The 15886-nt window shown below is 44.7% G+C and overlaps 1 protein-coding gene across 1 annotated transcript; it reads left to right on the forward strand.

Moving 5' to 3' along the window:
* The first annotated feature begins 7636 nt into the window (after positions 1-7636).
* Positions 7637-15269, forward strand: TMEM121B (transmembrane protein 121B). Its single transcript, XM_042470244.1, has one exon. It carries the CDS (start codon positions 7723-7725, stop codon positions 9355-9357), a length of 1635 nt encoding a protein of 544 aa, XP_042326178.1. The 5' UTR covers positions 7637-7722; the 3' UTR covers positions 9358-15269.
* The last annotated feature ends 617 nt before the right edge of the window (positions 15270-15886 follow it).

Raw genomic sequence — 15886 nt, forward strand, 5'->3', positions numbered from 1 at the left:
TTTTAAATGTAATTTGTTGCAATGATGGATCTGTGTTAGGAATAGTTTCAAGCTTTAGTCGATTCCTGATTCCATCCTGTAAAAATGCTTTTCTTTCTTGAAGATGTAACTTTACAAGAAGGATGGGTATGTTTTACAAAGTTTACTTGAAGATCCGTTCTTCCTAAATTGAAAATGGTGTTTTGTTTTGTTTTTTTAATTATTTCTGTCCTCTATTGCCTGTCCTACTGTCTTAGGTAGTCACTTTTTACCTATAACTTTCTGAAAACTTAGTTTACAACAAAACAAAAATGCTTAGTAAAACAATGTTTTGTAATAAATACAAAAATAGCATCAAAATAAAACAACAAAGAAACCAGTAAGAAATCTAGAAAAATAAAGAACATGTACAATGTCTCTTACAGTATGGAACTCTGGTAATTTATATTTTATTATATGCTAAGTTTCAGAAAAAGAAAGTATTACAAAAGTAGGAAAAATTGATCCTCACATAGAAACTACAGTTTTATTTCACTCATCTTTCCCTTTTTATGCACACTACCCTTCCACCATTTTGTCCTCATGACAATCCTGTGGGTTAGGCTAGGCTGAAAGTAACTTTCTCCAGCTTAGCTAGTGATGTTTATGGCAAAACAAGGAAATAAATGTAAATGGGGCTGCCCTACAATATTTTGCTACTCGCGGCAAAGGATGACTTTCCTATTTCACGAACAAAAGCTGGCGAGACTAGACGTTTCATCATACTGCTGTTACATGCCTTCAAGTCATTTCCAACTTATGCCAACACTAACATGGACATATATCATGGGGTTTTCTTGGCAAGATTTGTTCAGAGGGATTTGCCATTGCACCTCCATCATCATACTAGTAATAGACAAATGATTTCCACTATACCAGAAAACAGAAGGTTTGCTTAGAGGATGAAAGCAGCTTCGTGACACACTCATCTTCCTGCACCTTTTCACTGCTTCTTCCTTGCATACACCATTAGTCTGTCTAATAGTAGGGCTGACCACATGCCTGCTCCTGATCCAGTCTCTTCCATTGTTTGTGTCTCATAAGGAGACCTGTGGCACATACAACATGTATTTCAAGATCATGGTCATTAAATGATGACCCAAAGAAAACTATGCCACTCAAGGAGATTTTTAAACAGTGGCTGGATGGCCATCTGTTGTGAATATTTTGATTGTGTATTCCTGCATGGCAGGGGGTTAGGTTGAGTGGCCCTGGTGGTCTCTCACAAGTATGATTCTATGAAAACGATTCTATGTGCTGCGGAGAGTTGGCTTCCCATTTATAGCTTTGCCTTAAATAAAAGTTGTATCCACCAAATAATGTATGTGCTTTATGGCCAGGGAATTCTGTTGGATCTATAATTAAGGTAAAAGATCCATCTCACTACATCATTTCTTATAGTGCTTGGTTTCTAGCACTTTTACCATATTGATTTCTCTCCTGGACACATTCCAGCTTGTCATTATCCTGGTGCCCAGAATACAGTATTCCAGTTGAGGCTTGACCACAGCCAAAGTAATGATATTATGGTACTTCCTTCAATCTGGCCACTATTGAGAAGAAAGCAATAAAGAGTACTCAGAATTTTGCCTCTTAATTATAGATGGCAAAATATGAGTGCTGTTTGGACTATGGAAGAGCAGAGATTGGGATGATACTGAGAATACAGTGGCAGAAAGAAAGCTATCCTGTGAAATGAGTATTAGAAGACTTGCAGCGATGGAAGGGTGACATACTAATGTGGTCTCCTCCTCCTCACTGCTTCATTAGGCAAAAAATAGACTTCAAGGGAGCTACTAGCAGGGTACCTATTTTTTGAAACAATCCTCCCATAGACCTTAGTTTAGTTCCTGCCTCTGTTCCCTATAGGCTGTTCTTGAGCTGTTGTCTTCGCTCTTCTCAAACTAAAATCCCATCTTGCAGCTTCTTTATTCTTTCATCCTTATGCTTGTTTTCCTATGGCTGCTGCTATTTAAAAATATGCTTCTGGTTTTTCAGAGGGACTAGGTTTTAGATAGGAATCTAGTAATGTGGTAGAATAATAATACTATAACAATAATAATGATTTATTTATAGCCTGCCCAATCACAAGGAATCCGGGCAGGTTACAACAATAAAAATAAAGAGAATAAAATAAAATATAAAAAAATACAATAAAATTTAAGAGAGCGAAGTGAGTACATTCATAGTTAGGCCTGATGGAAATCAGGCCTCTCTTTTTCACTCCCTCTCAGGTCTGATGATGATGTCATGGAGGGAGGGCTCTTCTTGAGGCAAGGATTTTATTTTAATTAATTTTAATTTAATTCTTCTCATTAAATTTAAGAGAAGAATTGGTGGACAGAGTGATGTAAATCACAGTAAATGGGGAGAGGAACTAGGTAGGGAAGGCCTGCCGGAAGAGATCCGTCTTAAGAGCCTTCTTCAAGGCTGTAAGAGTAGAAATGTCGCGGATCTCCTTCGGCAGGTCATTCCATAGCTTCGGAGCTGTGATGGAAAAGGCCCTCTGGGTGACTGAAGTTAGCCTAGATTTTATTGGCTGAAGTAGATTGACAGAAAGGCATTCACTTGAAACAGCCTTGGTATGAAAAGAAAAAAGAAAGGTATTGCAGAGCTGCCTACTCCAATTTGGTGCCCTCTAGGTGCTTTGGACTACAACTCCTACCAGTCCTTGATAGCACTAGTCAAAGATGATGGGATTTATAGTCAAAGCATCTGTAGAGTGTGTAATGGGGAAAGCTGCTATAGAATAAGAGCAGTACATGGACTGGAGTCTGTAACTGTTGATAACTTTTAAACGGGCCCTTTTCTTAAGAGAAAGTGCTATAACTCAGTGACAGAAAAATCCCATGTTGTGTGCCTGGTATCTGGATAGGAGTGGGAAAGTCTTATTTTTGAAGCTCAGTAGCGTCTGTAAATGTATGTAGATCACAGTGGTCTTGATTTGACTAATGATCTGACTTTGTCCCATAGTCAAAGCATCTGTAGGGTTTTGAAGAAAAGGAGTGGTAGAAACCAAAAAAGGTGAGACTGAAATGAGATGCAGAGTCGACTAAATGAGCTGTGAGATGTAAAAGAGGAAATAAGAGGCTGGAGACCAGCAAGTGGAAGACCAGAGTAATATAGCAACTGAGCTGAGCCAGAATCAGCTGAATTAAAATTATCCCTCATTTTCAGCATTTTGGCAGATTAATTCAGGCTTTCTGAGCTACTTACCATCTCCAGTATGTCATCTTTCCTCCCCCACTCCAACAACAATTTCCCCTTTTTAAAAAAATGGCATAAAATTGAGTTACCCTCCCTTTGTCTTCCCTTTTTGCAGCTGCTGACTCTTGACAGCTCATGCAAGACATAATTAAAGCTTTTCACTTCTGTGTTTTATTTTAAGCCCCTCTGCACACCCTCAGACTCTCCAGACATTTTTCTCTTTTTTTAAAAAATGAAAATGTGGGCAGACTTTACTTACTGGCTTTGCAAACAAAGCAAGCCCTACGTCTTGAAGAATTATTAAGATGCTTGAAGTTAAGTCCAGCTCATTTTAAATGTGAGCTGCTGTTTTACATCTTGCCTTCATCTTGAACCTTAATTCTTCTTCATCCTCATTACAGATTTACTTTGAAGGTGCAAATGCCAACAATAAAATAATTCCAACCTTCTGGAACAAATGGTGATAGGTGTGTTTGTGAGGGAGGGCAAAATGAGAGCATTCCTTTGTGGAAGAGAATGTCTGTTGGGGAGCAATGCCCTCATTTCATCTCCATTTAATTTGGGTTCTGTCAATTTGCTCTAATCCTAAAGCACTCATATCACTACTCAAAAGAGTCAAGGTGCTTAATCACTTCCTTTAAGTGCTGTACCTCTGTACTACTCCAGTCTGCAAGTCTAGAGCTGCACCTTCCCCTAAAGCAGGGGTTCCCAAACATTAATCCTGCAGGTATTTTGGACTTCATCTCCCAGAAACTTCAGATGGCCTGGTCAATGGTTGGGGATTATGAAAGCGGAATCCAAAACATTTAGAGGACTAAAGTCTGGAAATCGCTGCTCTTAAAGGTACCAGATCCCACCTGATCTTGAAAGTTAAGCAGAGTCAGCCCTAGTTAGTACTCGGATGGGAAATGGCTAATGAATAGCACATGCTATAGGGTTTATTTCAGAGGAAGGAACTGGCAAAACCACCTTTTGAGTATCCTTGCCCAAGAAAACACTATGAAATTAATGCGGTCACTGTTAGTCGCCAGACAACTTTGAAGGCATGTATATATGCAGGTTCTATCTATGTCCAACAAGGTAGAGGTGAAGCTATGGGGAGCAGGGAAAGTGAGGGCATTGACCCCCAATAATAATTCTGCCCCCCAATGAAATTTTCTTTCAGTCTCCACATTTCTAGCATTGCATCTTGGCTATCTAAACTGTATTTACAAACACTCAACGTAAGTTTCAAAAGTTGAGTGTTTGGAAATACAGTTTAGGTAGCCAGGAAAAGGAGCAGGCAAAAGTTAGCAAGGGAATGCAAATGTAGCAGATATAGGTGAAGTCAAAGGCCTTCACTGAACAGCATCCATAGTTTTTGTGGGCTTTCAGGCTATGTGGGCATGTTCTGGAAGAGTTTATTCCTGATGTTTTGCCATCTGTGGCTGAAGATGCTGGTGAAATATCAGGAATAAACTCTTCCAGAATATGCCCACATAACCCCAAAAAAAAAAACCCACAAAGAACTACAGCATATATAATTGTTCTAGGTGTGAAGAATTTTTTGTAACTCACTGTCTGATATACTAGAAATTTGAGGACTGCAAGAAATCCTATTGGGGTGTCAGAATTCTTAATTACAGAGCAACACACTCACACACCTACACCTACCTACTTTTAGCTCTGCCTACCTAGCCACCCCTGCAGCACAGCTGTGCCACACGCTGCCAATTATGCAATTTAGCTTTAAGCACTAAAGTTAATTTTTGTCACCAGGGAAGGGAAAATGCCACCTAGCAAACCCAGAAGGAGCCATGCCACTTCATTGGAGAAGTCTTAGGAAGTTGTGATCTAGCTATTCCCATGATCTGTTCAGAGACACTAGCCAATAATCAGAGAATATATCAGTTGCCTTTTGTTTTTTGCAGCACAGTCCAACAACAACAACAACAATAACAAAAATGCTTGCCACAAAAAGCACTCCTGCTAAAATACGGTCTATCCTTGCAACTTTAAGCCCTCCAGGTATTGCCCGACTGCAACGTCTGTCACTTCTCACCACTGGCTCTGGAGATAGGAGTTGCAGCCCAGCAGCACCTGGAAGGCTAAAAGTTGGATGCTTCTGTTTGGTATAACTTAGCTCTGGGTTTGGTTAGTGTCTGAATGGGAACTGTCTCAAAAGATGTTCAGTCTGGCTTACCTCACATAAATGCATATATTATAAAGAAATAAAAATTGTGGTGTGCATACCATTGAATGCCAATCTGGAATGCCCATGTCATATTTCCAAATTCCATGTATGGTTGTCAAAGGTGGATAGTGAAGAAAGCCAACAGAAAGGAAACCAGTTCATTTGAAATGCGATGCTGGAGGAGAGTTTTGTGGATACCCTGGTCAGCCAAAAAGACCAGTCCTAGACAAATCAAACCTGAACTCTTTCTAGAAGCCAAGATGACTAAACTGAGACTCCACTATATGCATCTGAGGAAGTAGACTGTGGTTCACGAAAGCTGATGCTGCCAACTTCTTTCTTTCAGTGAGTCTCAAAGGTGCTACAAGGTCTCTGTATGTACTGATTCTACAGACTAACACGGCTATATCTTTGAATTCTAAACTGACAACGTTATATTTCAGACACAGCATGAGAAGACAGGACTTACTAGAAAAGACAATAATGCTGGGCAAGATAGATGGTAATAGGAAAGGAGAAAGGCTGCATTCCAGATGGACAGACTCAAGCAAGGAAGCCATGGCCCTGAGTTTGCAAGGCCTGAGCAGCTCTGTTGAGAACAGGGTGACTTGGACATCTCTCATTCAGAGGATCTCTGTAAGTTGAAGGTTTGAAGGCAGTTAACAACCAAGTGAAAATAACATATGAGAGAGAGAGAGAGAGAGAGAGAGAGAGAGCTGTGCATGTTGCCTTGAAATCATCAGAGGAAAGGTGGGTCCATCATGCAAGAAAGCTGGGCTATACATGTAATAGAATATGGGACTTGCACCCAGTACCTTGCATTAGATTATTTTTGGTACCCCTATCATTGAAACTGCCTGTTGAGGGATATCTGTCAGGCCCCATACAACCTTAAATGCACAGCACAGCCTTGCATTTTAATTAGGTTTTTAATAATACGTTATGCTTTTTCCTCCAGTTGCCAGTTCCTTGGCATTTTCCAGTGAGCTGTTCTTTTTATACCTAGAATCTCTGACCTTTTTACAATAATGGGATGAGATAAAAAAATAAGGCTTTTGCAGAGAAAGAAGTGAAGGACTAGTGGCACTTGTTCAGATATACAAATGGCCTTCCAAAATGCCTTCTGGTTTAATGAGAGGATGCTGCTGGAAGTGGGGGAGGCAGAGGTGTTGTGGTTGTGTGCCTCCAAGTCAGCCCCAAGGTGAATCTGTGATGAGGTTTTCTTGGCAGGAGTTGTCTGGGTTGCCATCACTTGAAAAGGACTTGAAGGCACACAACAACAAGAAGAAGGGGGCCATAAATTGGAAAGGAAGGCACAACAACCAGGACAAGGTCCTCTCCCTCCAAAGCAGAGGCCCAGCAGGAGGCATGGCCTCCCCTCCTTGGACAACCTCCTTTTCCTCTTCAGCCAAAGGGACTCAGAACTTGCTGCTGCTGCTTCCTCATCTCGGCTGCCCATCCAGTTGGTTGCCAGGGAGCCCAGTGCGAAGCAGCCAGGCTCCCAGGGAGACGCCCGGCTTGGGGAAGACCACCCCATCTCTCCTTGGGAAGGAAGACAGGTGCTCCTATCTACCCATCCATCCACTCACCCAGCCATCACTGAGCCATCCTATCTATCTATCTATCTATCTATCTATCTATCTATCTATCTATCTATCTATCTATCTATCATCATCATCATCATCATCATCATCATCATCATCATCATCATCATCGAGTTGGAAGAGACTGCAAGGGCCATCCAGTCCAACCCATTCTGCCATGCAGGAAATCACAACCAAAGCATCCTTGACAGATGACCATCCAGCCTCTGCTTATAGACCTCCAAGGAAGATCTATCTATATATCCATCCATCCATCCACTCACTCACCTTCCCGCCCAGCCATCCTATCTATCTATCTATCTATCTATCTATCTATCTATCTATCTATCTATCTATCTATCTCCATCCATGTAACGTATTTACCTATCCATCTATCTTCCTCCTCGTTCATCCTATCATCCTATCTATCTATATCTAATCTATCTGTGCCTCCATTCACCACTCATCCATCTACCTCCCTCTATCCACCCTCTCTCTCTCTCTCTCTGGGCCTGGGCTCCTCTCTCCTTCCTCCGGAGCTTCCTCTCCATCCAGATCCACTCCGGAGTTCCCTTCCTGCCTCCCTGCCTGCCTCCTTCTCCTGGGGCTCCTCCCTTCCTCCCTTCCTGGGAGGAGTGCAGTGGGGCGGGGTCGGCGGTGCTTCTTCTGTTGCCGCTGCTGCCGCCGCTCTCTCTTTTGGGGCCGGAGGGGAGGCCCTGGGTCGGGGTTGGCGGGAGCACCATGCCCCGGGGGCCCTCCCTCCAGCGCCCCCCCGCCGCCTCCTCCTCCTCCTCCTCTTCTTCGGGCTCCTTCCAGCCTCCTCCTCCTCCTCCTCCTCCTGCAGCTGCTGCTGCTCAGCCCTTGCCTCCTCCGGCGGAGCTCCTCCAGCCCTTCTTCCCGGGGCCCCTCCTGGCCAAGCCCAAGGCCCCCTCCTCCTCCTCCTCCTCCTCCAGCAGCAGCTCCTCCAGCGGAGGCTCCCGCAGGGGGCGGAGGGGCTCCGTCTCCAGCTCCAGCAGGAGCCCCAGCAGCAGCAGCAGCCCCAGGAGCAGCGAGGAAGAAGAGGAGGAGGAGGAAGAGGCCAAGCCCTTGGTGCCAGCCCCAGAGCCCCCTCCCCAGCCCTCCTCTTCCTCCTCCTCCTCCTCTTTGGGGGCCAGAGGAGGCATGACTGCTGGGGGGGAGCTCTATGGGCCCCCTTTGGCCACAGCAGCAGCAGCAGTGGGCCCTCCCTCAGGCAGCCCTTCGGCCCCAAGGATGCTGTGGGGGGCGGCGGGCGGCTCTTCCTCCTCCTCCTCTTCCTCTCGGTGGCCCTTCCAGGCGCTGTCCCTGGTGCTGCTGCTGAGCCAAGGGGCCCTGCTGGACCTCTACCTGATCGCCGTCACCGACCTCTACTGGTGCGGCTGGATCGCCACCGACTTGGTCCTGGGGGCCGGCTGGGGCATATTTTTCTGCAGGAACAGCCGCGCCAGGTGCCGGGAGAGGGCAAGCAGAGGAGGACCCCCGCCGCCCCCTTTGCACCCTTTGCTGGGACATCCGCCCCACGGAGGAGGAGGAGGAGGAGGACGCGGCAGCAAACCGGCGGCATTGGCATCAACCCCTCGCCCCGGAGGCGACTTCGCTTACGCCCACCTGGCCTGGCTGATCTACGCCATCGCCTTCACCCCCAAGGCGGCCCTCATCCTGGGCACCTCCATCCTGGAGCTGGTGGAGCTGCACCTGCCCTTAGGGGCCACCGGCTTCCGCCTCACCTTGGCCCTCTCGGCCCCGCTCCTCTACTGCCTCCTCAGGGCAATTGGGGGCTCCGAGGCCAGCGGGGGTGGACAGTTGCTCCTGCCGGTCCACCCGCCTCCCCACCACCGGGCCTCCGCCGCCTTCCTGGCTACATGCCTGGACCTCCTGGACAGCTTCACCCTCCTGGAGGTGCTGCTCCTGCCCCGGCCAGCCTTGGCTCTCCCGCCGGCCCTCCGCTACCTCCTCATTGCCGTCTACTTCCTCTGCCTGGCGTCACCAGTCCTGTGGCTCTATGAGCTGAGTGCCCCCCGGGCCCCTGGGGCCGCCCGCCTGGCCCTCCACTGGCTCCTGCCCGCCGGGCTCCTGGACGCCCCACTCCTGGCCCTCCGGTGTCTTCTTCTCCTCCACTACCAGCAGCCCCTCTCCATCTTCATGCTCAAGAACCTCTTCTTCTTGGCCTGTCGGGGCCTGGAGGTCTTGGAGACCTGCTGCCTCCTGCATGCTGCCCGTGGCCACGGGGCCGAGGGCAAGAGCGTGGCCACCCCCTCCACGGGCCTCGGCCCCAGCCAGCTCAGCCACTGCATCTCGGAGAACGACATGGGACCCCATGGCTACGTCAACACCCTGGCCGTCACAGCCCAGAGCTGAGGATCCGGGACTGGGAGTGGCGTCTTTGCACTCAGCTCAAGGCCTTGGCAGAACAGACCCCTGTGTGGCCCCTTCCCTTGGCCTGAGATCACTGGGTGCCCATCTTCTTCCTCCAATCTGGTTTAGATGCCTCCACACTCAACCCAAGGCCTTGGTAGGACAGTCCCCTTCTCTTAGCCTGAGATCAGTGGGTGCCCACCTTCTTCCCCTTCCAATCTCATGTAGATGTCCCTGCACTCAACTCAAGGCCTTGACAGGACAGACCCCTATGTGGCCCCTTCCCTTGGCCTGAGATCACTGGGTGCCCACCTTCTTCCCCTTCTAGTCTCTTATAGATGCCACTGCACTCAACCCAAGGCCCTGGCAGGACAGACCCCTTTGCTTAGCCTGAGATCACTGAGTATCCATCTTCTTCTCCCTCCAATCTCACTTAGATGCCCTCACACTCAACTCAAGGCCTTTGCAGGAGAGTTCCCAGGATGGCTCCTTCCCTTGTCCTGAGATCTCTGGGTGCCCATCTTCTCTCCCCTCTAGTCTCATTTAGATGCCCCTGTAATCCACTTAAGGCCCTGGCAGGACAGTTCCCTTCCCTTGGCCTGAGATCATGGGGTGCCAACCTTCTTCTCCTGCCATTCCATGCCAGCCTTGTGTCTATTTCCCTGTACTCTCTAATTCCCCCTGATGTTCACTTTGGCTCAAACCCTTCTGCCCAGGCCATTTCAGTAGATAGTAGTTGTAGACCTCCCCAGAGCATTTGGGAGCACTGCTTTTTATGAACTGCAGCTTTCAGAATCCCTAAGCCAGCATGGCAATGATAGCCAGAGAAATGTTTCCATGATGTGTAACTCACTCAGCAGTCATACCTTACCAATGTAGTGTGTAGCTCCCAACTCTGCATTTTATTTTTTTGACCCTTGTCCTGGGAAATCCATTGCAAGCCCAGGGGCTCTAACCAATACCTCTTTTCTCCTACCTTTTTTTCTGTGATCTGCAACTCACTCAGCAACCATACTTTACCAACCATAGTGTGTAATTCCCACCTCTGGCATTGTTAAAATTGGTCCAAAAGATGCATTCTGCTCTTCACCAGTCTGGTTAACTGGGAGGAGATTCCCTATAGCAGCTGTAGCTCAGTTGTTCCAGTTTTTCAGGCTTGATTTTCAAGCTTTCTCTCGTTTATTTTCAGTCCTATTTTTGTCTTTAGCCGTTCCATAGCTATACATCATCTGCTCCTGAGCCCCTTTAATCATGGCAGCTAAAAAAAAAAGATGGGGAGGGGGAGGAATGAAATGCTTATAATCTATTTTTGCAGACCTAGAAGTCTCCTGCCAGGGAATTAACCAGGTACGAACACAATTTTAATAATGCTGACACATCAAGTACCTAAAAATAATTTTCTGAACCCTTATCACGGCAGCAATTAGTGTATGTTACTGGTCTTCACCCCAGTCCTTCACCCTAACTCCCACTGTCTGTTCCATATTTTTCCCCACACCATATCTATAATCCTATAACCCCTATTTTATTGATTCTCCCAAAGGGCTACTTAATGTATTGTAGCTCCACAACCCGTATCTTTTTTGGGTTATTCATAGTTAAGCTTTTGCAAGGCATCAATGTGAATCTTCCCAATCACGCACCCCTAATTAGCTGTTCTCACTGCTTTTGTTCAGATTTGTGTCTATGCGCATCTCTGTTGTGCAGGATTATAGAACTCTAGCAGGAGAGCAAGTATCATTTGAGTGCCTGATTGCACTTTCCAAATTGTCTCTTTCTCCCTTATTTTCATGAGCTGGTCTTATCCACAACAGGAAGAACAAAGATTGCATGCCTCCTATTTGTCACCCAAGACCAGTTTTCTCATTCTCTGCCCTCTCCTCCTTACTGAGGTGCCTCCTACCAGCACTGCCTATTGAGCTTGGTGGTGGTGGTGGTGGGGAGAGAAGTGACAACCACCAGCTCAAACATATAACTTGCCTGCCCTGTTATCTATAAGCAGGTTCTCTGTATCTACCTTGGGCTGCTGTCCATTCAGCAAGGGGTAAACTAGCCATAAAATGCTGAACAAAAAGAGAGGGAAGCACTACTGATGGTGCTAAGTTGGGCCTAATTCTTTTGGTAACCTTGTGGATGGACTGTAGGCCTTCAAACTGCAGGTGGAGGCTCACACAACCAAGTGCTTTACAAATTCCCACAGTGATTGTGATGTGAAACCAACTTTCTCCACACACCGTTGGTATATATGGAAGCTGTGTGGAGGAACATGCATTCGTGTTATTTCCTACCTGCAAACTAAAGGAGTACAGTCCAGACACAGGTTCATCATCTGGCCATTCAAAGACCAGTGCCTCTGCTTAACCTGTTGTTGCTCAGGGTGCTGTAGTTGTGCCAAGCTGCTTTAGCCAAGGGCAGATGAAGGGCACTGTTTTTCTTAATATGGTTCTTTTTCTATACATCCTTTAGTAAACTGGTCGGGGAAGATCTCAACATGAAAAGCTCAAAACCATATGTAAGGACAAATTAAACAGCAAGAACATCTTCTCTTGGGAAAGGGAAACTGTTTCCTTCACAGGTTGTTTTTTTTTTTTTTTTAATTACAGTATCTCAAAATTCAGCCGCATTGCTACTTTTGTGGGCCAAATCTTAAGACTCTTTTGTATGGTTACTAGTGTCCCCTGTGGGCTTCCCTTTGCCTTTTTGCCCATAGCGCTTATGAGCTATAAGAAAGCTAATGTTTTGGCTTGTTTGATACTTGACAGTTCCCAGTGATTTAAGAAGAGACTGTGCTGATGTTGCTTCCTGTATGGTAGGCCTTGGAGTATGCCGCTCTACCCTGCTCTTGAAAGAGGAGGTTCTTTTAAACCCACTTTTACCATACTAAAAACCTTTTGAAAGCAACTGGTTTTTTTGCCCCTCGCCAGAGATAAAATAATTTCCTCTTGAGACACATTTCTGGGGTTAGGATGGAACCTGCAATCTTTAAAGAAGAAAAGAACCATCTGTCTCCATGCTGAAAAATTCTACCTCTGTGCTTCAACTTCATTGCATCATGTGCCGATTGTGCAAATGGGATACATCGGATTTTATCCAGGAAGGAGTGAAAGCGCCTTTATAACTGAGACGTTTAACTCACCGGTGATAACAGGGTCTGTCAACAATCTCCGTTTCCACTAAGCCTCTTGTTTCTTTTTTCTTTTCTTGGTGATCGACTTGCATGATTTGAAGAAATCGGTTCGCTGTTTTGACAATAGTCTTCATGTCTTTTTGTTTTATAGGTAATGTGGAGTAACAGGCAATCATCACTATGAGAAAATAAGCAGAAAGGAAAACCCTTCCCCTTTATTTATTTTTTTATTTATTTATGCATGCCGCTTGGTATGCACTGTGTAGTACTAAATTTAATTTGTCATGGAATGAAAATTGGCAGAGAAAGAACATATTACTCAAGGATACAGGGAACAGTATGGATATATTGGCAAGATGCCTGGTTCTTTTCCCACATGGGCATGCTTTTCTGTTTGCATGTGGATCCAACAGCATTTTGTGCCCAACAGCATTTTGTATCTGCCTTGGTGGGCTGCCATTGCCCTTGGCTTTAACATTTCATGAGCTGGTTTTAAAGGCCATATTTAACAAGGAAGCTGAACAAGGAAGTCTTGGATCCACTTCTACCCAACATTTTTTTACATATATATGAGACAGGTCTGAAATTTATGTTAAGGATTCCCTTATTGGGCGTGGTATTAAACAATGCTCTGCTGTTTTCTGCACATTGCCTAGGTAGGAAAAGTACAAAGTGCTCCTTAACCACTACTGAAAACCTAAGGTGGGCTAAAATATGCTGCGGCATCTTTCCACCTCTTGGTACTATAGACACTCTTCTTTGCTGTCATATTACTGCACTATAGAGAAATGATACAAAAACCAGAATAGGTGACGAACAACCTGGTCCTCAAGCGCTGTTTTAATGCTACACTTACATTCTGCCTTTCCTTTCTATTCTCAGTTATAGATTGGTGATGTTCATTAGGTGTTTCACTTGTTAACTCCAGAGTCACTCTGAGATGCCTGCTTATGAACTTCAGGCCAGTCAACTCTGGTTGCACCTGTGAGGACCAAGGTTTAACTTTCTTACCAGTGTGTTACTCTGGGCCCAAAGCAGAGCTTTTGAGAGATAATTGTGTGTGAAATTCTAGCCAGACAGCTTCCCTTTCTGTAATTTCTGTTTGTCTGGACAATATTGGTGCTGTGACTGTGATTGTAAAATTTAAGTACTGTGGAATTTCCTTCTGAGCTCTGAGACACTTTTCGTGGAGATGCTACTTTCCTAACAGGGAAAGAACAGGTGGAAGTGCAATATGTCACTTTGCTGTGAAGCAGCCTGCAGTGCAATAAATAAAACACTACAAGCCCTTATGGTTATGAGCATTACAGGCACACTCCCAATAGAAGCAAAACTGGTGCATTTTATATATTGTAGGTGACACACCAGTCACAATTTTATCCTTGCTGTAAAGTGGATGGAAAGAAATATTCACTAGTTGCAAAAATAGCTCAACAACAGAAGAACTTCATGACACTGAAGGAGGTGAAATCTGTCCGATATTGGTTAAATTAAGGCTGCTGGTTCAAGGGCTGCATTTTTATTCTGTAAAATTTGATGGAATTGTAATACCTGTATCTAGTTCTTGTTGGGCAAGGAAGTGTGCATAGAAATGTGGTGGCATTCTTTCTGATGTAGCAGCCAAAGTTGTGCACAGATGGCACCACCGCTTTCCCTTGAAGAAGCAGAAGCCATACTGATCAGCTTTAGGTTAGGAAGGAGGAAGCAAGGCGAGAGACCGACTCCATAATGTCAGTTCGTAAGCACCAATTGCTTGGGATGGCTGCTTTTCTAAAAAGTTTCGTCAGGGCAGGTTTTCTAACCTACAGCACCAGTCATCCAACATTTAATCAAGGCTCTTTTTTAAAGTATTGGAAATTACTGTAAGCAGTCCTACTGTGCTTTGAAGTACTTTTTAAAAATTAAGACACACAACATTTGTTGCAATGAGGGTAATTGGGCTGTCTTCTGGAAAGATTCCTTGCATCTCATTGCTATCTGCTAGTGGGAGGATGCAGTGTTTTATGTTTGCTGCATCAGATTGTGAGTAACTCCCACAAGAATGTTCTGCTAAGCCTTTCCTTAACACCTGCATAGTACATCTGTCCATTGTTCTATGTTAAACTGTGCTGATTAAACCAGGTTTCTTGGAATGGCTTTTGCTTAACAAAATTGAGAGGTTGCAAATTCAGACTGAACACTCTTGTTATTTGAGGAAGGTGAGACATTTCCTTTTTTAGGGCAATCAGTAATAACAATAATAATGATGGGGAATATCTTAGAAGTCTCCCACATGCCCAGATCTTAGATTTCAGCTCCCACATTTCCTCACTCTGGGCTATGTTAGCTAGAGCTGCTGAAAGTTGTAGTTCAGCATCTAAATGGCCACAGCAGTCATGTGTGCAGATGCAGACACAAGTATAAAAGCCACTGTGCTGAGGGAAAGTGAAGAGACTTGCAAGAAGTGACATGGAAACTTAGCATCCCCACAAGTTTAACAGAGTTTCTATTTTTAAAACATTTTGTTCTTAAAATTAAAAAAAACAAGTTAATTGTTCACGGCTGTCTGATTGTTTCTTAATTCTTTGTAATGCAGCTCTAAGATACTGAATTTCTGAACTTTTCAAATAAAGGAGCCAGGTTTGGCCTACGCTTTGCAACAAAATGAAGTGCTGAAGGTGACAGCATAAATCCAGACTGTGGGTGGTCAGTCACATTTCTGTTCATTTCTTCCTAGTTTTCCATCTGAAGGGCATTGAAAATTGAATTGTTCCATCAGCAAACTGAAGATTTTTCTTTTTCGTTCCCCACTCATTTTCATCCCATTCTCTTCTGAGATTTATTTATTTACCTTATTTTTAAGTGACAATGTTTTAATCAGCAAGTTAAGCATATGCTCTTTCCCGTTGGAGAAAAAAAAATCTGAGATGCACGTAACTTTGGCTGACCTATAGCCTAGGTTTAAAGTCCAGCAACAAATTTCTGAAATCAGAATAAATGTACAAACACATGTCTTCACAGCTCTTTATTCCCTCTCCCTCTTGTAATGGGAAAGGAGAAATGTACTGAGATGGTTATTGTTTGGGTAAGGGATTCAAAAGACAGTACTGTATGCTAGAGTGATGGAAAGCTATGCAGAGAATGGATAGTTCATGTCACTGGAAACTTTAGACCTTATCTCCCCATGACAAGTTTCTGGACATTTTCTATGTAAGGTACTTATGTATCAAAGCAAGCATTTTCAGGGTGATATATTTTGTATCTGGTACCTGACATTAACAAAACAATTTGCTACAGTAACTATTGCTCATGTACATTACCACTAACAAACCAGTGGTAATCTTAAAAAATACCACCACCACCACCAATACCACCATTTAGCTCTCCTTCATATATAATACAGAAATAATCCTGATCAATATTACA

This window comes from Sceloporus undulatus, chromosome 5, assembly GCF_019175285.1.
Source record: "Sceloporus undulatus isolate JIND9_A2432 ecotype Alabama chromosome 5, SceUnd_v1.1, whole genome shotgun sequence".
NCBI lineage: Eukaryota > Metazoa > Chordata > Lepidosauria > Squamata > Phrynosomatidae > Sceloporus > Sceloporus undulatus.